Source organism: Ranitomeya imitator, chromosome 7 (genome assembly GCF_032444005.1).
Source record: "Ranitomeya imitator isolate aRanImi1 chromosome 7, aRanImi1.pri, whole genome shotgun sequence".
Classification (NCBI taxonomy): domain Eukaryota; kingdom Metazoa; phylum Chordata; class Amphibia; order Anura; family Dendrobatidae; genus Ranitomeya; species Ranitomeya imitator.
Window position 1 is genome coordinate 191,883,155 of NC_091288.1, and position 26,562 is coordinate 191,909,716.

General features: G+C 43.6%; 1 protein-coding gene across 2 annotated transcripts in view; it reads right to left on the reverse strand.

Moving 5' to 3' along the window:
• Positions 1-26,562, reverse strand: part of PRKAR1B (protein kinase cAMP-dependent type I regulatory subunit beta) — a 189,975-nt gene that overhangs the window by 20,236 nt on the left and 143,177 nt on the right. For both annotated transcript variants that reach the window (XM_069734254.1, XM_069734253.1), the window contains exon 9: positions 25,571-25,692. In XM_069734254.1, the coding sequence (XP_069590355.1) occupies positions 25,571-25,692 (122 nt within the window). The remainder of the gene's footprint in view (positions 1-25,570; positions 25,693-26,562) is intronic.

Sequence of the window (26,562 nt, forward strand, 5' to 3'; positions counted from 1 at the left end):
GACAGCGGTAAGACAATCACTGGTGTTTTCTAAAAAGGTCGGCGTGATAACAGGAGAAGTGTATAATTGGGTGTCATCAGCATAGAGATGGTACTGGAAACCAAATCTACTGATTGTTTGTCCAATAGGGGCAGTATACAAAGAGAAAAGGAGGGGGCCTAGGACTGATCCTTGAGGAACCCCAACAGTAAGGGGAAGGTGAGAGGAGGAGGAACCAGCAAAAGATACAGTGAAGGATCGGTCAGAGAGATAGGAGGAGAACCAAGAGAGAACAGTGTCTTTGAGGCCGATGGAGCGGAGCATAGTGAGGAGGAGCTGATGATCCACAGTGTTGAATACTGCGGAGAGATCCAAGAGAATTATCATGGAGTAGTGACCATTAGATTTCGCTGTTTGTAGGTCATTAGAGACTTTAGTGAGGGCAGTTTCAGTAAAGAGCGGAAACCAGATTGAAGAGGGTCGAGAAGAGAGTTATCTGAGAGATAGCGGGTAAGACGGGAGTGGACCAGGCATTCGAGGAGTTTAGAGATGAAGGGAAGATTAGAGACAGGTCTATAATTAGCGGCACAGTTTTGATCGAGGGATGGTTTTTTAAGTAATGGATGTATGATGGCATGCTTAAATGAAGATGGAAAAATACCGGAAGTGAGAGAAAGGTTGAATATTTTTGTTAGGTGAGAGGTGACAGCCGGGGAAAGGGACTGGAGGAGATGTGACGGAACGGGGTCACTGGTGCAAGTGGTTGGGCGAGAAGATGCGAGGAGCCTGATTACTACTTCTTCTGTAACAGGTTCAAAATCAGAGAGTGAACTAGATGCAGTAGGGGAGGGAGGATAGTGAATAGTATGAAGAGATTGGGAGATGATTTCCTGTCGAATGTGGTCAATTTTTTCTTTGAAGTAATTGGCCATATCATCAGCGCGGAGATCCGTGGTTGGGGCCTGCACTCTTGGGTTGAGTAGAGACTGGAAAGTGTCAAAGACACGTTTAGGGTTATTGGACAGTGAGGTGATGAGGGTGTTGAAATAGGTTTGTTTGGAGAGGTGAAGGGCAGAGTTGTATGTTTTTAGCATGAACTTATAATGGATGGAATCTTCGGGTAGATTAGATTTTCTCCACAGACGATCGGCGCACCTGGAGCACCGCTGCAGGAAACGTGTTTGCAGTGTGTGCCACGGTTGTTGCCGTCTGTGCTGAGTTGTTTTATGTATAGTTGTTTTATATATGTAAAAGGGGCAACAAATATCAGATCCATGAAGAAAGGAAATATGTAAAAGGGCAACAAATGTCAGATCCATGATGAAAGGAAATATGTAAAAGTGGCAACAAATATCAGATCCACGATGAAAAGAAATATGTAAAAGAGGCAATAAATATCAGATCCACGATGAAAGGAAATATGTAAAAGGGGCAACAAATATCAGATCCATGATGAAAGGAAATATGTAAAAGGGGCAACAAATATCAGGTCCACGATGAAAGGAAATATGTAAAAGGGGCAACAAATATCAGGTCCACGATGAAAGGAAATATGTAAAAGGGGCAACAAATATCAGGTCCACGATGAAAGAAAATATGTAAAAGGGGCAACAAATATCAGATCCATGATGAAAGGAAATATGTAAAAGGGGCAACAAATATCAGGTCCACGATGAAAGGAAATATGTAAAAGGGGCAACAAATATCAGATCCATGATGAAAGGAAATATGTAAAAGGGGCAACAAATATCAGATCCATGATGAAAGGAAATATGTAAAAGGGGCAACAAATATCTCCCGCCCCCCTTACCTGGTCAATACTTCTGTATGAAATACACAAAACTTTTTACAGTATGTCAACTAATTGGTTCTTTCTTCTCTTTTCCTTTGAGGTTTTTGTAAAAATTTCAATTGATATTTCTGGAAAATTGCAGGATTATTGCACTTTATGGATGCAAGGTTAAGAAAAAAAAATAATAATAGTATTTTTCTTGTGCTCCTCATTATAAAAGTTGGATAGGAAGGGGAATATTGTGCCGCTGATTTGCCCGAGCCATATGTCGCCACCTTTGATCAAGACATTGAGGACAATGAGAGGGCATGGAGTTAAATGCCTCTTTAATGGTCCTCCCGTGTAGGACTACATGTCCATGGCTTGCCAGACCAGTAAGTTAAGAGCTTCCTTCTTGACAGCATTTATCTTCCTAATTAATAATTAATTATTCTGTGTGTTTTAAGGAGATTATCAGGGTGATAGTAGAGTGTGCCGAAGGCTGTGACCGTCATTAATCAGGACAGAAAATTCTAGTGTGTGTATGTCCCGGTTGGCGCGGGTAGTGTCCTAGTGTCGAGAGGTCCTCTCCAGGTTACGGAATTACAGAGATGCCGTAAACAATCACACAATGTAACTGTTCGGACAGCCATAAACATTTTATGGGCAAATTCTGCCATGAGATGCAGACAGCTGATCGGCCAAGTGCTTGTTCTAGTAACAAATGGGCTTTATTCAGAAGTGGTGCCCGGGGGGATACGCCTGCGGAGGGAATCCTTATTGGAAAAGACCACAGCACGCTGATTTTCTGCCGTGAACATGGAGACACACATAATTACCCCAAACTTACTTCATTTGCCAGACTGAAAAACAAATACATAGTAACATGACTTGTTCAGGCCCCGTGCCACAATCCTAAATACATCACCAGCATTAATCTTCATACAAACTATGGGGGCTAAGACACACACACAAAAAAGTTCACAATAACTAAAAGTTTGATGCAAAGTCTATCAAAAGTTTTCAAAAGGTTTAAAAATTAAACAAAACAAGCGCCGATACCATCAAAAAGTGGGTGAAGAAAACCATTTTGTGGAAATATGGGAATATCTGATCTAGAATATCTATTTCACGGTAGCTGATTAGGGAATTCTGAACTATTAGCAGACATGAAAAATATTGCTAGCTCTGGAGGACCAAGCGTGTAATACTTGATGTCACCTGAGGAGGTGCTACAGTTGAAAACATTCTGCCACATACTTAATGCCTTCACACCCTGGGCAATTTTTCATTTTTTTAATTTTTTTTTGTGTTTTTGGAAAATGAAAAAAAAAAAAACCCAAATGAAATTGTATAAAAAGGTGCAATTCCACAATGGTTTTGTTATTTACTATGTTCAATATATGGTAAAACTGAGCTGGAACGGATTCCCCAGGTCAGTATGAGTACGCAGATACGAAACATATAGGTTTTTTTAAGAGGTGAAAAATTTTTTGACAAAATAAAAATTCAGTTTTTGTCGCCATTTTGAGACTTTTTTTTTTTTTAGAGTTTTTATATTTTTTTTACTTTTTACTGTATTTAATAGTCCCCTTAGGAGACTTGAAGCTGCGATTGTCCGATTGCCTGTGCTATACATAGCAGGGCTCAAAAGCAAAAGTCACAATCTCCTATGACCGGCGTTTAGAGAAGGATCGTGATGACAGGCACAGAGGTCTTCAGCAGACCCACGGCTGTCATGACAACTTATTGGAACCCCGTGATCACATGACAGAAACGCCGATGGGCGGGACCAATGACGCACATCCTGTCTGCGCGTGTTATATGACCCTGTCAGTGATCCTGAATCTGTTAGAGGCCATCAAGTGTGGAGGTAGATGCGAGCTCAGTGTGCTAGCCCCCATCAAAGGTAGGCACACGGACAATGACATAAATATACGTCAACCGTCATAAAGGTGTTAACCCCTTAATCCCATATGACGTACTATCCCATCAAGGTGACCTGGGACTTAATTCCCAGTGACGGGATAGTACGTCATATGCGATCGGCCGCGCTCACGGGGGGAGCGCGGCCGAGTGTCAGCTGCCTATTGCAGCTGACATCCGGCACTATGTGCCAGGAGCGGTCACGGACCGCTCCCGGCACATTAACTCCCGGCACACCGCGATCAAAGATGATCGCGGTGTGCCGGCGGTGCAGGGAAGCATCGCGCAGGGAGGGGGCTCCCTGCGTGCTTCCCTGAGACGATCGGTACACGGTGATGTACTCACCGTGTACCGAGCGTCTTCTCCCTGCAGTCCCCGGATCCAAAATGGCCACGGGGCTGCATCCGGGTCCTGCAGGGAGCACTTCCGGGTCAGGATCAGGCTGCAGCTGCAGCTCTAATCCTGCCCGGCTGTATGTAAGATCACCGATCTGACAGAGTGCTGTGCACACTGTCAGATCGGTGATCTGTGATGTCCCCCCCTGGGACAAAGTGAAAAAGTAAAAAAAAATTTTTCCACACGTATAAAAAAAAAAATTCCTAAATAAAGAAGAAAAAAAAAATATTATTCCCATACATACATTTCTTTATCTAAAAAAAAAACAAAAAAAACAATAAAAGTACACATATTTAGTATCGCCGTGTCCGTAACGACCCAACCTATAAAACTGGCCCACTAGTTAACCCCTTCAGTGAACACCGTAAGAAAAAAAAAAAAAAAAAAAACGAGCCATAAAACAACGCTTTATTATCATAATGCTGAACAAAAAGTGGAATAACACGCTATCAAAAAGACGGATATAAATAACCATGGTACCTCTGAAAACGTCATCTTGTCCCGCAAAAAACAAGCCGCCATATAGCATCATAACCAAAAAAATAAAAAAGTTATAGTCCTCAGAATAAAGCGATGCCAAAATAATTATTTTTTCTATAAAATAGCTTTTATCGTATAAAAGCGCCAAAACATAAAAAAAATTATATAAATGAGGTGTCGCTGTAATCGTACTGACCCGAAGAATAAAACTGCTTCATCAATTTTACCAAACGCGGAACGGTATAAACGCCTCCCCCAAAAGAAATTCATGAATAGCTGGTTTTTGGTCATTCTGCCTCACAAAAAATCGGAATAAAAAGCGATCAAAAACTGTCACGTGTCCGAAAATGTTACCAATAAAAACGTCAACTCGTCCCGCAAAAAACAAGACCTCACATGACTCTGTGGACCAAAATATGGAAAAATTATAGGTCTCAAAATGTGGAGACGCAAAAACTTTTTTGCTATAAAAAGCGTCTTTTAGTGTGTGACATGTTGTGAGTTCTGTTTTTGGGCTCCCTCTGGTGGTTACTGATGGTACTGGGTGACTTGTCTTTCCTGGGTTTCTGGGTTCCACCTGTTCCATCAGCATATGGGAGTTTCCTATTTAACCTGGCCTTGCTGGCATTTCCTCGCCGGTTATCAATGTATCCAGTGTGTCTTGTTACCTCTGCTCCCTGCTCCTAGAACCTTCTGGTCAAGCTAAGTTTGGATTTTCCTGTTTTGGTGTTTTGCTTTATTTGGTTTTTAGTCCAGCCTGCAGATATGTGATTCTTGCTGCTGGTTGCTCTAGTGGGCTGAAATTGCTCCTCATGTACCATGAGTTGGCACATGAGTTCAAGTAATTTCAGGATGGTTTTTTGAAGGGTTTTTCGCTGACCGCGCAGTTCACTTTTGTATCCTCTGCTATCTAGCTTTAGCGGGCCTCATTTTGCTGAAACTGTTTTCATACTGCGTATGTGCTTTCCTCTCATTTCACCGTCATTATATGTGGGGGGCTGCTATTTCTGTGGGGGATTTCTCTGGAGGCAAGAGAGGTCTGTGTTTCTACTAATAGGGGAAGTTAGATCTTCGGCTGGAGCGAGACGTCTAGGATCATCGTAGGCACGTTCCCCGGCTACTTTTATTTGTGTGTTAGGTTCAGGGTCGCGGTCAGCTCAGGTTCCATCGCCCTAGAGCTTGTTTGTATCTGTGCTTGTCCTTTGGTGATCCCCTGCCATTGGGATCATGACAGTATAACCGGCCCACAAAGTGTTAATTGTATTGGCTGAAGTAGGAGGATAAGTAGTCTGAGGAAGTTTTTTTTTTTTTTTTTTCCCTTCTCTTTCCCTCAGAGTTTGCTGCCTAGCCTTATTGCAGCCTGGCTACTTCCTCCTCCTCTTAATCTTTGAATGGCTCTGATCCCAGCTGTTTATCATGGACGTCCAGAGTTTGGCTTCCAGCCTGAATAATCTTGCCACTAAGGTTCAAAATATACAGGATTTTGTTGTACATGCTCCTATGTCTGAACCTAGAATTCCTGTCCCAGAGTTTTTTTCTGGAGATAGATCTCGTTTTCTGAATTTTAGGAACAATTGCAAGTTGTTTCTTTCTCTGAAATCTCGCTCCTCTGGAGACCCTGCTCAGCAAGTCAAGATAATTATATCTTTCCTGCGGGGTGACCCTCAGGATTGGGCATTTGCATTGGCACCAGGGGACCCTGCGTTGCTTAATGCGGATGCGTTTTTTCTGGCATTGGGTTTGCTCTATGAGGAACCTAACCAAGAGATTCAGGCTGAAAAAGCTTTGTTGGCCCTCTCTCAGGGGCAAGATGAAGCAGAAATTTATTGTCAAAAATTTCGGAAGTGGTCGGTGCTTACTCAGTGGAATGAGTGCGCTCTGGCTGCAAAGTTCAGAGATGGCCTTTCTGAGGCCATTAAAGATGTTATGGTGGGGTTCCCTGCGCCTGCTGGTCTGAATGAGTCTATGACTATGGCTGTTCAGATTGATCGGCTTTTACGGGAGCGCAAACCTGTGCATCATTTGGCGGTGTCGTCTGAACCGTCACCTGAGATAATGCAATGTGATAGAATTCAGTCCAGAAGTGAACGGCAAAAGTATAGGCGGAAAAAAGGGTTGTGCTTTTATTGTGGTGATTCAGCTCATGTTATATCAGCATGCTCTAAACGCACAAAAAAGGTTGATAAGTCTGTTGCCATTAGTACTTTACAGTCTAAGTTCATTCTGTCTGTGACTCTGATTTGTTCATTATCATCCATTTCCGTCGATGCCTATGTGGATTCAGGCGCTGCCCTGAGTCTTATGGATTGGTCATTTGCCAATCGCTGTGGGTTTAGTCTGGAGCCTCTGGAAGTCCCTATTCCTTTGAAGGGAATTGACTCTACACCTTTGGCTATGAATAAACCTCAGTACTGGACACAAGTGACCATGCGTATGACTCCCGTTCATCAGGAGGTGATTCGCTTCCTGGTACTGTATAATTTGCATGATGTTCTAGTACTTGGTCTGCCATGGTTACAAACTCATAACCCAGTCCTGGACTGGAAAACAATGTCTGTGTTAAGCTGGGGATGTCAGGGGGTTCATGATTATGCATCTCCGATTTCTATCGCTTCATCTACTCCTTCTGAGATTCCTGTATTTTTGTCTGATTATCGGGATGTTTTTGAGGAGCCTAAGCTCAGTTCGCTTCCTCCTCACAGGGATTGCGATTGTGCTATAAATTTAATTCCAGGCAGTAAATTTCCTAAAGGTCATTTGTTCAATCTGTCAGTGCCAGAGCATACTGCTATGCGGGATTATGTTAAGGAGTCCTTGGAAAAGGGACATATTCGTCCATCTTTGTCCCCTTTGGGAGCAGGTTTTTTTTTTCGTGGCCAAAAAAGATGGTTCCTTGAGGCCTTGTATAGATTATCGTCTTTTGAATAAGATTACCGTAAAATATCAGTATCCTTTGCCATTGTTGACTGATTTGTTTGCTCGCATTAAGGGGGCTAAATGGTTCACTAAGATTGATCTTCGGGGTGCGTATAATCTTATACGAATAAAGCAAGGTGATGAGTGGAAAACCGCATTGAATACGCCTGAGGGCCATTTTGAGTATTTGGTAATGCCTTTTGGACTTTCTAATGCTCCTTCAGTCTTCCAGTCCTTTATGCACGATATTTTCCGTGAATATCTGGATAAATTTATGATTGTGTATTTGGATGATATTTTGGTTTTTTCTGATGACTGGGAGTCTCATGTTCAGCAGGTCAGGAAGGTGTTTCAGGTCCTGCGGGCCAATTCCTTGTTTGTAAAAGGCTCAAAGTGTCTCTTTGGAGTCCAGAAGATTTCTTTCTTGGGGTATATTTTTTCCCCTTCTACTATTGAGATGGATCCCGTCAAGGTTCAGGCTATTTGTGACTGGACGCAGCCTACATCTCTTAAGAGTCTACAGAAGTTCTTGGGCTTTGCTAATTTCTATCGTCGTTTTATAACTAATTTTTCTAGTGTTGTTAAGCCTTTGACGGATTTGACTAAGAAGGGTGCTGATGTTGCTAATTGGTCTCCTGCGGCTGTGGAGGCCTTTCAGGAACTTAAGCGCCGGTTTTCTTCTGCTCCTGTGTTGCGTCAGCCAGATGTTTCGCTCCCTTTTCAGGTTGAGGTTGATGCTTCCGAGATTGGAGCGGGGGCGGTTTTGTCACAGAGAAGCTCCGATGGCTCAGTGATGAAGCCATGCGCGTTTTTTTCTAGAAAGTTTTCGCCGGCTGAGCGGAATTATGATGTTGGTAATCGGGAACTTTTGGCCATGAAGTGGGCATTTGAGGAGTGGCGTCATTGGCTAGAGCGTGCTAGACATCGTGTGGTGGTCTTGACTGATCACAAAAATTTGATTTACCTTGAGTCTGCCAGGCGTCTGAATCCTAGACAGGCTCGTTGGTCACTGTTTTTCTCTTGTTTCAATTTTGTGGTTTCATACCTGCCAGGTTCAAAGAATGTGAAGGCGGATGCTCTTTCTAGGAGTTTTGTGCCTGACTCCCTTGGAAATTCTGAGCCCTCTGGTATCCTTAGGGATGGGGTGATTTTGTCTGCTGTCTCCCCAGACTTGCGACGTGCTTTGCAGGAGTTTCAGGCGGGTAAACCTGATCGTTGTCCGCCTGAGAGACTGTTTGTTCCGGATAATTGGACCAGTAGAGTCATCTCCGAGGTCCATTCTTCTGCGTTGGCAGGTCATCCTGGAATATTTGGTACTAGAGACTTGGTGGCCAGGTCTTTTTGGTGGCCTTCCTTGTCGAGGGATGTGCGTTCTTTTGTGCAGTCTTGTGAGGTTTGTGCTCGGGCTAAGCCTCGCTGTTCTCGGGCCAGTGGATTGTTGTCACCTTTGCCTATCCCGAAGAGGCCTTGGACGCACATTTCCATGGACTTTATTTCGGATCTCCCTGTCTCTCAAAAAATGTCCGTCATCTGGGTTGTGTGTGATCGCTTTTCTAAAATGGTTCATCTGGTACCCTTGCCTAAGTTGCCTTCCTCCTCTGAGTTGGTCCCTCTGTTTTTTCAGAATGTGGTTCGTTTGCATGGGATTCCTGAGAACATCGTTTCTGACAGGGGATCCCAGTTTGTGTCTAGATTTTGGCGGACGTTCTGTGCTAAGATGGGCATTGATTTGTCCTTTTCGTCTGCATTCCATCCTCAGACGAATGGCCAGACTGAACGAACTAATCAGACCTTGGAAACTTATTTAAGGTGTTTTGTTTCTGCTGATCAGGATGACTGGGTTACCTTTTTGCCGCTGGCCGAGTTTGCCCTTAATAATCGGGCAAGTTCTGCTACCTTGGTTTCTCCTTTCTTTTGTAATTCGGGGTTTCATCCTCGTTTTTCCTCTGGTCAGGTGGAACCTTCTGATTGTCCTGGAGTGGACATGGTGGTGGATAGGTTGCACCGGATTTGGAGTCATGTGGTGGACAATTTGAAGTTGTCCCAGGAGAAGGCTCAGCAGTTTGCTAATCGCCGTCGCCGCGTGGGTCCTCGACTTCTTGTTGGTGACTTGGTGTGGTTGTCTTCTCGTTTTGTTCCTATGAAGGTCTCTTCTCCTAAGTTCAAGCCTCGGTTCATCGGTCCCTATAGGATCTTGGAAATTCTTAACCCTGTGTCGTTTCGTTTGGATCTCCCGGCATCGTTTGCTATTCATAATGTGTTCCATCGGTCGTTGTTGCGGAAGTATGAGGTACCTGTTGTTCCTTCGCTTGAGCCTCCTGCTCCAGTGCTGGTGGAGGGAGAATTGGAGTATGTTGTGGAGAAGATCTTGGATTCTCGTGTTTCCAGACGGAAACTCCAGTATTTGGTCAAGTGGAAGGGTTATGGTCAGGAGGATAATTCTTGGGTGGTTGCCTCGGATGTTCATGCTGATGATTTGGTTCGCGCTTTTCATAGGGCTCATCCTGGTCGCCCTGGTGGTTCTCGTGAGGGTTCGGTGACCCCTCCTCAAGGGGGGGGTACTGTTGTGAGTTCTGTTTTTGGGCTCCCTCTGGTGGTTACTGATGGTACTGGGTGACTTGTCTTTCCTGGGTTTCTGGGTTCCACCTGTTCCATCAGCATATGGGAGTTTCCTATTTAACCTGGCCTTGCTGGCATTTCCTCGCCGGTTATCAATGTATCCAGTGTGTCTTGTTACCTCTGCTCCCTGCTCCTAGAACCTTCTGGTCAAGCTAAGTTTGGATTTTCCTGTTTTGGTGTTTTGCTTTATTTGGTTTTTAGTCCAGCCTGCAGATATGTGATTCTTGCTGCTGGTTGCTCTAGTGGGCTGAAATTGCTCCTCATGTACCATGAGTTGGCACATGAGTTCAAGTAATTTCAGGATGGTTTTTTGAAGGGTTTTTCGCTGACCGCGCAGTTCACTTTTGTATCCTCTGCTATCTAGCTTTAGCGGGCCTCATTTTGCTGAAACTGTTTTCATACTGCGTATGTGCCTTCCTCTCATTTCACCGTCATTATATGTGGGGGGCTGCTATTTCTGTGGGGGATTTCTCTGGAGGCAAGAGAGGTCTGTGTTTCTACTAATAGGGGAAGTTAGATCTTCGGCTGGAGCGAGACGTCTAGGATCATCGTAGGCACGTTCCCCGGCTACTTTTATTTGTGTGTTAGGTTCAGGGTCGCGGTCAGCTCAGGTTCCATCGCCCTAGAGCTTGTTTGTATCTGTGCTTGTCCTTTGGTGATCCCCTGCCATTGGGATCATGACAGTGACAGCTGCCAGTCATAAAAATCCGATATAAAAAAACGCTATAAAAGTAAATCAAACCCCCCTTCATCACCCCCTTAGTTAGGCTAGGTTCACATTGCGTTAATGGGTTAACGCTAACGGACAGCGTTGCACGGCGAAAATGTCACAATTAACGCCGTGCAACGGGTCCGTTAGCACACCCATTGACAGCAATGTGATTTTCGGGTGTAGCGCATCGCTAGAGCGTGCCATTTTCGGCTCGCGCTAGCAAGGTGCCGTTCTTTTGTGGCGCGCCTCGGACGCTGCTTGCAGCGTCCGCGGCGCGCCCGAGGTCCGATCCCCGATCTTCCAGAGCGGGGACGTTAGCGCGACCACTAAACGCGACACCTAAAAAGACATTGCGTTAGCGCAATCCGCTAGCGCTAAACGGATTTCCCTAACGCAATGTGAACCTAGCCTTAGGGAAAAATAATAAAATTAAAAAAAATGTATTTATTTCCATTTTCCCATTAGGGTTAGGGTTAGGGCTAGGGTTAGGGCTAGGGTTAGGGTTTGGATTACATTTACGGTTGGGATTAGGGTTGGGATTAGAATTAGGGGTGTGTCAGGGTTAGGTGTGTGGTTAGGGTTACAGTTGGGATTAGGGTTAGGGGTGCGTTTGGATTAGGGTTTCAGTTATAATTGGGGGGTTTCTACTGTTTAGGCACATCAGGGGCTCTCCAAACGCGACATGGCGTCCGATCTCAATTCCAGCCAATTCTGCATTGAAAAAGTAAAACAGTGCTCCTTCACTTCCGAGCTCTCCCGTGCGCCCAAACAGGGGTTTACCCCAAAATATGGGGTATCAGCGTACTCGAGACTAATTGGACAACAACTTTTTGGGTCCAAGTTCTCTTGTTATCCTTGGGAAAATAAAAATTTGGGGGGCTAAAAATCATTTTTGTGGGAAAAAAAAAAGGATTTTTTATTTTCATGGCTCTGCGTTGTAAACTGTAGTGAAACACTTGGGAGTTCAAAGTTTTCACAACACATCTAGATAAGTTCCTTGGGAGGTCTAGTTTCCAATATGAGGTCACTTGTGGGGGGTTTGTACTGTTTGGGTACGTCAGGGGCTCTGCAAATGCAACGTGACGCCTGCAGACCAATCCATCTAAGTCTGCATTCCAAATGCCGCTCCTTCCCTTCCGAGCTCTGCCATGCGCCCAAACAGTGGTTCCCCCCCACATATGGGGTATCAGCGTACTCAGGACAAATTGGACAACAACTTTTGGGGTCCAATTTATTCTGTTTCCCTTGTAAAAATACAAAGCTGGGGGCTAAAAAATCATTTTTGTGAAAAAAAAAAAAATTTTTATTTTCACGGCTCTGCGTTATAAACTATAGTGAAACACTTGGGGGTTCAAAGTTTTCACAACACATCTAGATAAGTTCCTTGGGAGGTCTAGTTTCCAATATGAGGTCACTTGTGGGGGGTTTGTACTGTTTGGGTACATCAGGGGCTCTGCAAATGCAACGTGACGCCTGCAGACCAATCCATCTAAGTCTGCATTCCAAATGCCGCTCCTTCCCTTCCGAGCTCTGCCATGCGCCCAAACAAAGGTTCCCCCCACATATTGGGTATCAGCGTACTCAGGACAAATTGGACAACAACTTTTGGGGTCCAATTTATTCTGTTACCCTTGTGAAAATACAAAACTGGGGGCTAAAAAATAATTTTTGCGAAAAAAAAAAAATTATTTTCTCGGCTCTGCGTTATAAACTGTAGTGAAACACTTGGGGGTTCAAAGCTCTCAAAACACATCTAGATAAGTTCCTTAGGGGGTCTACTTTCCAAAATGGTGTCACTTGTGGGGGGTTTTAATGTTTAGGCACATCAGGGGCTCTCCAAACCAACATGGCGTCCCATCTTAATTCCAGTCAATTTTGCATTGAAAAGTCAAATGGCGCTCCTTCCCTTCCGAGCTCTGCTATGCGCCCAAAAAGTGGTTTACCCCCACATATGGGGTATCGTCGCACTCAGGACAAATTGCACAACAACTTTTGTGGTCTAATTTCTTCTCTTACCCTTGGGAAAATAAAAAATTGGGGGCGAAAAGATCATTTTTGTGAAAAAATAAGAATTTTTTATTTTTACGGCTCTGCATTATAAACTTCTGTGAAGCACTTGTTGGGTCAAAGTGCTCACCACACATCTAGATAAGTTCCTTAAGGGGTCTACTTTCCAAAATGGTGTCACTTGTGAGGGGTTCCAATGTTTAGGCACATCAGGGGCTCTCCAAACGCAACATGGCGTCCCATCTCAATTCCAGTCAATTTTGCATTGAAAAGTCAAATGGCGCTCCTTTCCTTCCGAGCTCTGCCATGCGCCAAAACAGTGGTATACCCCCACATATGGGGTATCGTCGCACTTAGGACAAATTGCACAACAACTTTTGTGGTCTAATTTCTTCTCTTACCCTTGGGAAAATAAAAAATTGGGGGCGAAAAGATCATTTTTGTGAAAAAATATGATTTTTTATTTTTACGGCTCTGCATTATAAACTTCTGTGAAGCACTTGTTGGGTCAAAGTGCTCACCACACATCTAGATAAGTTCCTTAAGGGGTCTAGTTTCCAAAATGGGGTCACTTGTGAGGGGTTCCAATGTTTAGGCACATCAGTGGCTCTCCAAACGCAACATGGCGTCCCATCTCAATTCCAGTCAATTTTGCATTGAAAAGTAAAATGGCGCTCCTTCCCTTCCGAGCTCTGCCATACGCCCAAACAATGGTTTACACCCATATATGGGGTATCAGCGTACTCAGGACAAATTGGACAACAATTTTTGAGGTCCAATTTCTTCTCTTACTCTTGGGAAAATAAAAAATTGGGGGTGAAAAGATCATTTTTGTGAAAAAATATGATTTTTTATTTTTACGGCTCTGCATTATAAACTTCTGTGAAGCAATTGCTGGGTCCAAGTGGTCACCACACATCTAGATAAGTTCCTTAGGGTGTCTACTTTCCAAAATGGTGTCACTTGTGGGGGGTTTCAATGTTTAGGCACATCAGTGGCTCTCCAAACGCAACATGGCGTCCCATCTCAATTCCTGTCAATTTTGCATTGAAAAGTCAAATGGCGCTCCTTTCTTTCCAAGCTCTGCCATGCGCCCAAACAGTGGTTTACCCCCACATATGGGGTATCAGCGTACTCAGGACAGATTGTACAACAACGTTTGGCATCCATTTTATCCTGTTACCCTTGGTAAAATAAAACAAATTGGAGCTGAAATAAATTTTGTGTGAAAAAAAAGTTAAATATTTATTTTTATTTAAACATTCCAAAAATTCCTGTGAAACCCCTGAAGGGTTGATAAACTTCTTGAATGTGGTTTTGAGCACCTTGAGGGGTGCAGTTTTTAGAATGGTGTCACACTTGGGTATTTTCTAGCATATAGACCCCTCAAAATGACTTCAAATGAGATGTGGTCCCTAAAAAAAAAATGGTGTTGTAAAAATGAGAAATTGCTGGTCAACTTTTAACCCTTATAACTCCCTAACAAAAAAAAATTTTGGTTCCAAAATTGTGCTGATGTAAAGTAGACACGTGGGAAATGTTACTTATTAAGTATTTTGCGTGACATATCTCTGCGATTTAAGGGCATAAAAATTTAAAGTTGGAAAATTGCGAAATTTTCTAAATTTTTGCCAAATTTCCGTTTTTTTCACAAATAAACGCAAGTTATATCGAATAAATTTTACCACTACCATGAAGTACAATATGTCACGAGAAAACAATGTCAGAATCGCCAAGATCCGTTAAAGCGTTCCAGAGTTATAACCTCATAAAGGGACAGTGGTCAGAATTGTAAAAATTGGCCCGGTCATTAACGGGGCTTAAGGGGTTAAAGGGGTTGCCCAATTTTTTTATTGCCTAAATGTGTGCAATCAGGGACAAAAATCATTTATGCAGTTGGGTTTCATTAAAAATATTGCACCATTTGCCTCCTATAGCCGCTGTATTTCACAGTCTATTGCTGGCTGCAGAAAGAGTTAACGGGGTCGGCCACATTATCTTTATTTTATCAGATGTGTTGGGGACATTATTTTGTTGCACTTACTATTATATCGGTATGACAGGTTCTTCTCCTGCTCTTATTAGTGCCAATTTCCTCATAAACTGCCAGCTCTCCTGTCCATAAAATGACTGTTGGTGGAGGAACATGTGACCAGTCTCCTCCATTAGAAAAGCAGTTATCTCATGTGAGGTTTTCAATTGGACAAGGCTGTTGGACAGGTCTGGTCACATGTTCCTGCACCAGCAGCCATTGTATGCACTGGAGAGCAGGTTTCCTGATACCATCCTCATAAAGCAGGCTGCTGACTTTGCCGATCCAAACATCATGGTATTCGGACTGTGTTTCAAGTACGTCTGAATTAAGCCTTAGACTGGCGGGAGTCTGTTTCCTGGTACCCTGCCAGTAAAGAGGTTGTCCACAACTTTAACATTGATGAACTATGCTAACGAAAAGTCATCAGTGTCTAATCGGTGGAGGTGCAACATCTGGCATCCCTGCTCATCGGCTGTTCTAGGTGCCGGCAGCTGCCAAAATGCTCAGTTACACAGCTGCTCTGTCTAGTGATAGTGGGCGCGACTGGGTGCTGCACATCCGCCCCTATTCAAATCAGTAGGGGCCGGATGTGCAGTACCTGGACGTAGTCACTACCAGTAGATGGAGCAGCTCCAAAACTGAGCACTTCTGGCCAAAAACAGCTAATCGGCGAGGTCGATCCCCGATCAACCAGACATTGATGACTTATCCTAAGGTTAGGTCATCCATGTTGAAGTAAAGTACAACCTCTTTAAGGGCTGTGGCACTCAGGAGAGTACTTATATATTATTGCTCCGTCTATCTGTACACTTAGTAGTGGCTGCGCTCTCTACTGTGGCCTATTGGGAACAAGGCTGCATCACTTGCCGAGAGCTGAACATCTACAAACTGATAGTAGACAGAGTAGACCCTGTCATTGGTACATTACACTGGTGACTTTGCCGGTTGGTCAATCACCAAATAATTTTAGAAGAAGCCACGTATTTCATAGCAACAAAAGGCGAAACCATCACAAGAGATAACAAGAGCATAAATATAGTAAAAATAAAACAAGAACCGTGTAAACTGTTGGTTTCTTTGTTGGGGACTGTACATCTGTTGAGGCTGCAGCCGGCCAGCATGTAATTCCTTATGACAATAACCATTGCATGGCTCTTAAAAGTTTTTCCTAGTTGTGCCAGGAAGCTCATATGGGATAATACCGTGACCCTGGACTCGGATACATTCCACATCTGTCCAGTCTGGGAAAGAAGGAGCTGCTTGTGAGAACTTCACTGGGAAACCAGATCTAGAACTGTCAGAAATTTCTTCTCCCCTCTCGGTTAAGTTTTACACACTCAGGACTAATTGGCTGAAGTAGGTAAAAAACAGAGGCAAAAGCTGATCGATTTTTCTGAATATAGAACGTCAGACATATCGTACATGTCTGATATTGGGATGAAGAATGTCTCCAGGATAGACTTATTGTAGATTGCTCCCCAAAGTTAAAATTGCTGGTATTGGTTCATGTCATAACATTGGGCCATCCCAGATCGGCCTTTTGGTTGACGCCTTACCTAGCTGAAATCATCCCTTGTAGGAAAGAAGGGTGGCATGTCTCCACATTAATTTGGCTTTTTGCGAGGTCCATAGAATGGGTGGGCAATGTTAGACTTTGGGCACCAAGCGTCAGAGCCCTACAGTCAGCGTATACTACGGGAACGCTCCCTGCGTAGATGTCTCTTTACAGCTGGAGACATGACTGATCTGTGGATTATGAGAAGTAAAATGACTAAACTCCTGAAACTCAAATGAATTCTCTATATTCGTCACACTTTTTATGAAACAGGGTAAAGCTAAAGCAGAGGATGGACATTAGGGAATGTATTACTCTCATCTCTCCTGGATCCTGCACTGGGCGATGCGTCCGCCTCCTACCGACGTCAATTTCTGTTCCACTCACTGTTCTGCTGTGGTAACCTAATGCAGACCTTTGATGTCACACTTCCAGGACTTATAGGGCAGCTCAGGTGGTAAGACTCTCTGCCAAACCATTCCTGGGTAACTCTGCTACACCACTGCCTTGGATTCTGTGACAAACCTAGCTCTGCTACTTCCTAGGTGTGACATAACAAAATGGAGAGTAGTAATGTAAGCATTGGGCTTGGCTTATCCCTCATCACTTGTTGGGGCTTATGTCTGAAGCCCTGTCAAAAAATGGGATTCAGAGTCTCTACCTGCTATGTTGGCAGGACTGGACTGGCCATCGGGCACTTCTGGCAAATGCCAGAAGGGCCGGTGCCAAGAGTGGGCCGCTGCCGCCATCAGCGGCGCCAGGGCCGACTCCTCCCGCCAGCGCCGACTCCCCCCTCCCGATCGCCCACCCCGCATTCAACTATACCTGCGTCTATGGCGCTGGTACAGTTGAATGCAAGGATGGAGGAGAGAGCGTCCGCTGTCACTCCCTCTCCCATCATTCCCCGCTCTGCCTCGTGCTGACACTGCGGGTGCTTGATGACATCATATCATCGGGCACTTGCTGTGTGTCGGGCGGGCAGACTGAAGCTGCTGAGACCGGAGCCGGAAGCAGCGCGGGTACGAGGAGAGGTGAGGAGTGTTTTTTTAAAATATATCAGTGAGTGATAACTGGATTGCGGGGCAATTGGGGGGGGTGGGGGGGTGGGGGGGGGCAGTTTTACATTCTGTGGGGGCTGTGCTGCATTACATTCTATGGGGGCTGTGCTGTATTACATTCTATGGGGGGGCTTTATTACATTCTATGGGGGCTGGCTGCCTTACATTCTATTGGGGCTGGCTGCATTACATTGCTGTATTACATTTTATTGGGGGGGCTTTATTACATTCTATGGGGGCTGGCTGCATTACATTATATGGGGGCTGGCTGCATTATGTTCTATGGGGGGTTGTATTACATTCTATGGGGGCTGTGCTGTATTACATTATATGGGGAAGGGCTGTATTACATTCTATGGGGGGCTTTATTACATTCTATGGGGGCTGGCTGTATTACATTCTATGGGGGGCTGTATTACATTCTAAGGGGGCTAAATTATATTCCATAGGGGGTTGTATTATATTCTGTGGGGAGGTGGGCTGTATTACATTCTACGGAGGGCTGTATTATATTCAATGGGGGGCTGTATTACATTCTCTGGGGGTACTTTATATTCTATGGGGGCTGTATTATATTCTATGAGGGGTGATTGCATCATACTCTATGAGGGGGCTACATTTTCTTCTATGGGGAGCTGCATTATACTATATGAGGAGGGCTGCATTGTATTCTATGGAGGGGCTACATTATATTCTATGGGGGGCTGCATTATGCTCTATGAGGGGGCTACCATATATATGCAGGGGCTGCATTATACTATATGAGGGGGCTGCATTATATTCTCTGTGGGTGTTACATTATACTCAGGGGGCTACAATATATTCTGTGGGGTGGCTGCATTATACTCTGGAGTGGCATCATTATACTATATGTGGGCTGCATTATACTGTATCGAGGACTATGGGGAATACATTATACTATATGAAGAACTATGGGGTGCATTATACTATGGGAAGTGAATTGTACCACATTGATGACAATGGCGGTGCATTATATGGAGGACTGAGGAGTGTATTGTACTATATGGAGGACTGAGGAGTGTATTATACTATATGGAGGACTGAGGAGTGTGTTATACTATATGGAGGACTGAAGTGCACATTATAATATATGGAGGACTATGGGGTGTATTATACTAAACAAGCAAAATGCTGCCTATTTATCGAGGGATTGGATTGTTTATGTGGGAACAGAAATCCTTGTTCTCAGCAGCACATCGCCGGTGTAAATTGTAGATGTGCTGCTGATAACGTGATACTGTATGGGGACAGATTGATCTAATTGTGATTGTTCTGTTCTCTTCATTCTTTCTCAGTTGGTGTTAAGAGGCCGGGAAACAAGCGAACGACTTCAGTATCGTCGATCACACTCGTTTAGTGTCCTGAGACAGCAGAAATGCTTCGCAGGGAGACCAGGCAAGGATGATGACAGTTGTAGTTAGCACCCGGTGCCTGGGAATAGCGCTAACTCTATTGCTTTTCCCAGCAGCCACAGCATTAATTCTGGTATGTGTAATGATTTTTAGCGTTGATGTCAGCTGCGTAATGTCAGCTGCTATCAATCCCTGGTGTAAGTAATGGAGCGGTGTCTATCAGACACCCCCACTACTAGCCCAGACCTGGCGAGACCCAGCGACTCTGACGGTAGTAACAATACCGCTCTTCACAGTCGCCGAGCTCAGCGCAAGACCTGAATATCTGAAGAGCGGTGACGTTACTGAGATACTGATGTCACCGCTCTTCAGAGTCACCGGGTCTCGTGCTGCGCAGCGGAACCAAAAGTGGCTATAGGCAAAGCTTATGGAGCATCAGAATGAGGTACCATAGCCTTTGGTCGTCTCATCCCTTCATTATCTACAAGATCCAGTTATGTAGGTAAAGTAACGGCTTTTCTTGGTACTGCGACTAAAAGCAATAAATAGGACTGAGCTGTAATGCTGGATACAGCTGTAATTATATGTTATATAGTCGTGTTACACTCCCCTCACTTCTTGTAACCTACAAGTGTACAAAGATATTATACAGTCACCATGTGACAAGTGGGCCTGTGTAACTTCAAATGCCAGGGATGAATTTTAGTCCCAGTATGTTGGACATCAATTTTCACAGTATCCGCCTATTTGAGGTGGGCACAAAATTGGTGGTCAACTGCTGTGGATAAAACGTGAACATAGTCTATCTTGGACAAATGTGACACAGCTTCTCCCAATTATAACACCAGATCACTGGGGTTTAACGATGTAAGGCCCAGATCAATCAGCTGATCACCTGTCGGGTTCCCCTTTAAGACTTCAAGACAAATTTAATTTAGAAGAGTTCATCCGAATAGATCCAGTAGGAGCTTTTAGGACCACTAAATGCCTATTTACACAAATTTCCAGCCCACATGAGTGCTTATATAGCAAGTAAATCTACATTTTGACCCAGTCCAATGCAAACTGTAAGGCAGTGTTCCCCAACTCCGGTCCTTAAGAGCCACCAACAGGTCATGTTTTCAGTATTTCCTTAGTATTGCACAGGCAATAATTCCAGCACCTGTGCAATACTAAGGAAATACTGAAAACATGACCTGTTGGTGGCTCTTGAGCATCGGAGTTGGGGAACACTGCTGTAAGGGAACCAATAATCGTTAATACAATTATTTGGTTCCCTTACAGTTTCCATATTGCCGATGGCACAGAAGTGCTTTTAACAATGATAATTTTTAGACTGTGTAAAATAAACTTGACCACTAAATGCCTATATAAACAAATTTCCTGCCCACAAGAGAGCCTATATAGCAAGTAAATCAACAGTTTGACCTAGTCCAATGCAAACTGTAAGGGAACCAATTATCATTAATACAATTATTTGGTTCCCATACAGTTTCCTTATTGCAGATGGCGCAGTAGTGCTTTCAACAATGATAATTTTTAGACTGCGTAAAATAAACTTGACCACTAAATGCCTATTTACACAAATTTCCTGCCCACAAGAGTGCCTATATAGCAAGTAAATCTACATTGTGACCCAGTCCAATGCAAACTGTAATGGAACCAATTATCGTTAATACAATTATTTGGTTTCCAAATTGCTGATGGCTCAGTAGTGCTGTCGACAATGATAATTTTTAGACCGCGTAAAATAAACTTGATCAAGCGTCTGCTCATTCTTCAGGAATGATCGGCCCACGACAAAAGAGCCTTAAAGTATCCATAAAAGTGCCTCCAAAGGTTCTTATCCCGACTTGATGAGAATGAGCCTAATTTTGCAATGCACTCACTCCATAGCATTTACCACCTACTAAACTATTTCTTTGATTTCTTGTAACAGCCATAAAGCTCGTGTTCAAATAAATCATCTCGGCATGAAATAAATATGACATTATTGCGCTCTGATGTTCTTGCCAACTCCGTGCATACAGAAGTAATCCAATGTTCTTCCTGACATTGTCAGACCGCCCTCCCATGATACCCTGTAAGTGACTGGTACTCAAGACATTTAATCTTCATTCAAACAGAGGCTTCCACCGGCGATGAACCCCGGAGACTCCCGCTTCTTTTCATACAGAAGTCTGCAAGCGATTAGCTTCAGAAAGACTCATGATCTAAGAATGCCCTTGTATCAACATCTTTCCGCAAGCTCCAACATGTTTCCTATTACGAATTCAACTATTATGAGATCATCTTTATCAGGTACTCAGGTCATTTGCTTGATCAAAATCTGCTCCGGCCTACGTTGGGTCGTTGATTTTACCGATTCTGCAAAGGACGTACAAGTGTTCACAGATTTCTTTCCCTTTCCTTAACACAGGCGCCTCATCAAGAGATAAAGCAGCGTGGAAAATTGGCAACGGACATAAATAGTTACCAACTTTTTTTTTTTAATGGAACAGCTGTTGAAATTTGGAGCCGTGCCACATCAGCACTTTCTTTGCCAGCTTGTGTTGCTCTTATATCCATGGAAATGGGGTGGATCGCGGGAACCTCTAAACTTGGGTGAAGGAACTTTTTCTTTTTTTTTCCCTTAAAACCTGGAACCGGCTGCCAAATCACATCATAATCATTCATACCGTGGCCATAAATTTTGGAGAACCCCTAACCTCCCAAGGTAATTCAACACTTGGAACGGGTTAAGAAGAAATGTCTACCTTTAGGCTACGGTTTTATTCATATCTATGTTTATAGTAGTAGGCAACCGCAATGGTTAGATCTGATATGGAAATGGCGGCTCGTGTTAGAGCATGTGACGGGTTTTCATTAAACCGAGATCCTCGAAAGCTAGCAAATCAACAAATCGCAGGTCATCAGCTCGTGTGCTGGCATTACAATGAACCACTATCGCAGCTGTCTATTAGGTGTATTTATGCCCTCCATCGTGCTGATGACAATAATACCCTATTATTTTATATTATATGGCCAATTAAAGGCCAAAAATACACGTAATACAACCCCTGGGATACAATCATCTATATACTACACAGCCGAAATGTCGTGTGACCTAAACCTGGAATCTAGAAAAATGGCAAAAAGAGAATATAAAGTTAATACCTGATCCCTCAGACAAAAATCTCCAGTTATAATGATTTCCCTTCTCCGTGGTTCTGATATAAATATCTATAATCAATCCATAATAAGGCCATGTTCACACTCAGTTTTTTGAGGCGCTCAAAAACCGTTAGTTTTTCAAGCAGAAACTGTTTCAGCAAATGAGAAGAGTTTTTCTTCACCAAGTAAAGAGTTTTTGGAGAGTTTTGTTTTTCCTTGATTGTGTTTTGATTGGACGGTACTTCAGAATCCGGTTCAAAGAAGTGACATACATTTCCTTTTTTTTTTCTACCCATTCCAAGAAAAAAAAAATCTAAGAAAATATCCTCATATGAACAGCAAAGTAGATTTTCATCAGAAGAGTTTTCCAAGACGTTTTGGAGAGGATACGCTACAAAAAAACTCTCAAAAAAATCCATGTGAACAAAATTCCTACCACCTTACTGTATATAAAGAACATTAGGAAATCTTTATATCCTTAATATACAGGGGTTGGACAAAACATGTCTTCGAACATGTGATAAACATGCAAACCGTGACATATGGTAATGTTTGGTAGTTGATTATTTGTGTTATGTGATATGTGTATGTAATTTAACAGTTTGTTTTGCATAATTGTAAGAACATTGATGAGAACCTGATACCAATGGCAGACCTCTCGGATTTTCAAGGAGGCCAAATTGTTGGTGCTCGTATGGCAGGCGCTAGTGTAACAGAAAGTGCCCGAATGCTTGGCGTGTCAAGAGGTACTGTCTCCAAATAATGACTGTATTTGAAAGAGAAGGAAAAACGTCCGCCTCAAAGCACAGGTCCGGCCGAAGTCAAAGTTGACTGAGAGAGACCGTCGGACTTTAAAGCAAATTGTGAGAGAGGATCGCGAGACCACGGCTCTGAAAATCACTGCTGAGCTCAATGAACACCTACAGAACCCAGTTTCCACGAAAACTGTTCGTTGGGAGCTGCACAAATCTGGATTCCACGGAAGAGCTGAAATTAGAAAACCGCTGCTCTCAATGACAAATGTTTCCAAGCGCTTAGAGTGGTGTAGAAACCTCCAGAATTGGTCCCTCGAGAAGTGGAAACATGTGATATTCTCAGGGGAATTATCGTTTACCCTATTTCCGACCTCCGGCCGAGTGTACGTTTGGAGACAGCCCAAAGAAGCATTCTATCCAGACTGCCTTCTTCCAACCGTAAAACATGGCGGAGGTTCTGTGATGATCTGGGGTGCTATTTCGTGGAGATTCGCCGGGCCAATGATATCCCTTCATGGAAGAATTAACAGTCGAGATTATTTAGGCATTTTGGGCGACCAAGTGCATCCAATGGTTGAAGCACTGTTTCCGGAGGGGAACGTCATCTTTCAGGATGATAAAGCACCAATTCATACAGCTAGAATCATTAAAGCATGGCACGAGGAACATTCTAATGAAGTTGAGCATCTCATCTGGGCCCCACAATCCCAAGATCTCAACATTATTGACCATTTATGGTCGAGTTTAGAGATTCAAGTTAGACGTCAATTTCCGACGCCATCGTCGCTGAAAGAACTGGAGGGTGTTTTAACTGCAGGATGGGCTAAAATTCCTTTGGAAACAATTCACACCTTGTATGAATCCATACCACGGAGAATTGAGGCTGTAATCGCCGCAAAAGGTGGACCTACACCATATTAAACTAACTTTTGGTGATGTTTCCAGGTGTTTCCATTATTTTGTCCAACCCCTGTATGTATCTCCAAGGCTGGATACATGCTGTAGTCACATATTACAGGATGATAACGTACATTAATTCGTATAATGGTTTCCAATTTTGGGAAGATTTAAAGAGGTTCTATCACTTGTCATAAATAAGTATTTTTTTTTACATGGTGTAAATGCTGCTGTTCTCCTGAATCCGGCAATGTTCCTCTTTTCTTCCTGCGCCTCTCTGTTCCTGAGATATGACCAATCTTCCCGGAATGTAACTAGTCTTTTTATCCAATTGGGTGTGGTCCTCAAGAAGATGCCCACAGAGATCAGCTGAGAACCACGCCCACTTGGTAACAAAATCAGATTTATATACAGAGAAAAAAGGGCTATTCTCAGGAATGGAGAGGAGCAGGAACAAAAGAAACACATCGCCGGATTCAGGAGAACAGCGGCACATACACCAGGTACAAAAATTAAGTATTTATATCAAGTGACACTCCATCACCTTTAGAGTTCATGATTTCTTTGACTTACATGTGGTGGTCTGCCAGACATGTATAGTCCTAACATGAAGACTTTTTCGGCCAACCATGACAATGTCTCCAATCTCGATAAATATGGAGTAACTTCTGTAGATACAGGTGGCACTCCTCATTTTTTGATGTTCATATCAAAGTGTCCATCAAATTCCTTTATCTTATGGTATTTCAGCATATGTTTATATATGGCGTACTCTTTTAGGTACTAGTTAGAAAATCCTGTTGCTTTTGAATGGATCAAGTAACGTAGTGTCTATGGACTTTATGGTTCCCACACAGATAGATTTTTGTGTCTACTTCGTCAAGTCAAATGACTGTATTAATGGAGGAGCTGTAGGTTGACAAACCAAATCTTGTGTTTGTGGACAGCTGGTGGAGCATTAGAAAGTCCAGGTGTAAATTAACGTCATCCAAATCCGCCAATTTTGAAGGCAATGGCCAACCATTGATTGTTTGGCTGATATTCCTTCAGCAGATGTGAGGGAATCAAAGGATTGGCATGGCACCAGAAGTATGTGGCAGAAGCTTGCTATTGACTCCCCAGTAGGAACACGTACACGCTCAGCCCAACTAAGCGTACATGTGTATGGAGAGGTTGGGAGGAACAACAGTTACTCAAGCAATAGCTTCCCCAAATATTAGAAGCTTATTACCAACCAAAGGGAAGAGTCGTATGGCCGTATAACTCTGATGAGGATTGAAAAGCAATGCTTGGACTGGCCGTCGGCTCTCCCGACCCGAGCGTGACAGCTGCATAGAAATACATGCTTTCACACTCCTGTCGGCCAGTCCAAAAATTGCGATGCGATCCTTGTCCGAATTATACGGCCGTGTGACTCTCCCGTAAGGATGTTTATTCACTCAGGTCCAGCCATGGAAAGGGAACTTGAAAATTGAGACCCTACATTTGGTCTCTACTTGACTACTGCTTTGGAATTATGAGAATGCTTTACTATAGAGTATCTTAAAGCACAAAATGACTGTTCAAATCTTGTAGAGGAGCTCAGTGCACCCATGGCACGGCCAACCAATTCAGTGCCCCTTCCCACCTGTTTTCCAACTATGTCCACCCCCGTCCTGTAAAGACAGAGAAGTCATTAAGGAAAAGGCGAGTGGAGATAGATGCAAAACAAGTAGATGGGAAGGTGAACTGAACTGTTCGGCCAAACCAAGGGTGCACAAGATTTGGCCATGATCAGCACCAATCCACTCCAGGTGGAAGGCGATCTCTCCCCGAAAAACAAGTTTTTCAGATCTTTGGTAAGAAGAGGCTTGTCCAACCAACTCTGTGCATATACTGTATGTCTCTGGCTACTATTGTGATAGGCAATGAAATAAAAAGAGATATGTGTACACCGACCTCAGTAATGATGAAGAAGTCATCTCCGGGTTCTCCCTGAACCACTATCTTTTCTCCATCTTCAAACTGAACTGGTTCCAGTGCGTCGGCCACCGTCAGACGCTCCCATTTATCGAGTGATTCTGGAAAGGAGGCATGTAAGAAACCCGGGTCACTATAGGATTACAGGAGCAATGCTTTATACTGTAGATGTGGTCTCAAAAGTCTCCAAAAAATTACAATGCCCTGACGGCGGGTGCATGCCGGGATGTTGAGAGTTGTAGTTTACAACATTTTGAAAGACTAGTTGTCCAGGGACGTAGTCGGTGAGATTCAGCTGTCAGCTATAAGTAAAGGTTTTCACACTTCCGCCCCATTACGTTCACATTAGTGGGTAAGAAGTTCTGCTCTACTAATAGAGGTCTATCACTAGACTACTTGTCGTGGCAAGTGCTAAACATATCAGGACATTCTCAGCAGCGTAGATGTCCCTGGCGCGCGTTCAACAGCGCTGGAGCCGAAAGTTTGTCCTGGAAGACAGTCCATTTGCCATACTTAATACGATTTTATAAGGAGTTTCCCTTTTCATTCCTGCAGCTGTTCAGAAGGAAAATAATAAATTAATTATCACCTCTGACTTTGGAGCATTAGTAAATAAGGGTTGATCATGGGAACATGCAGGCATGGAATTCTGCGTGATGGGATTGGCCGGGGCTAGAAATAGCGGTCTGTTCCAGACTATCGATGGATTGTGCCTGGTATTGCAGTTCAGAACCCATCAGAAGGATAAGAGGCATCATTAGACTTGGCCATAGACTTATCGATATCTCATACCTTAAGTATGTCTACAGGATCCTCACAAGGGAACCCGGGTCACTGCACCACCTCTCCATTGACATAGGGCACCTACTTTGGCCATGTAGACAAACAAAACAGAGATTATATTGGGCATCTGTGTAACTTCTAAGTTTTTTTTTAGAAACAATATCAGTCTTCGGCCTTGGCTTTATGGT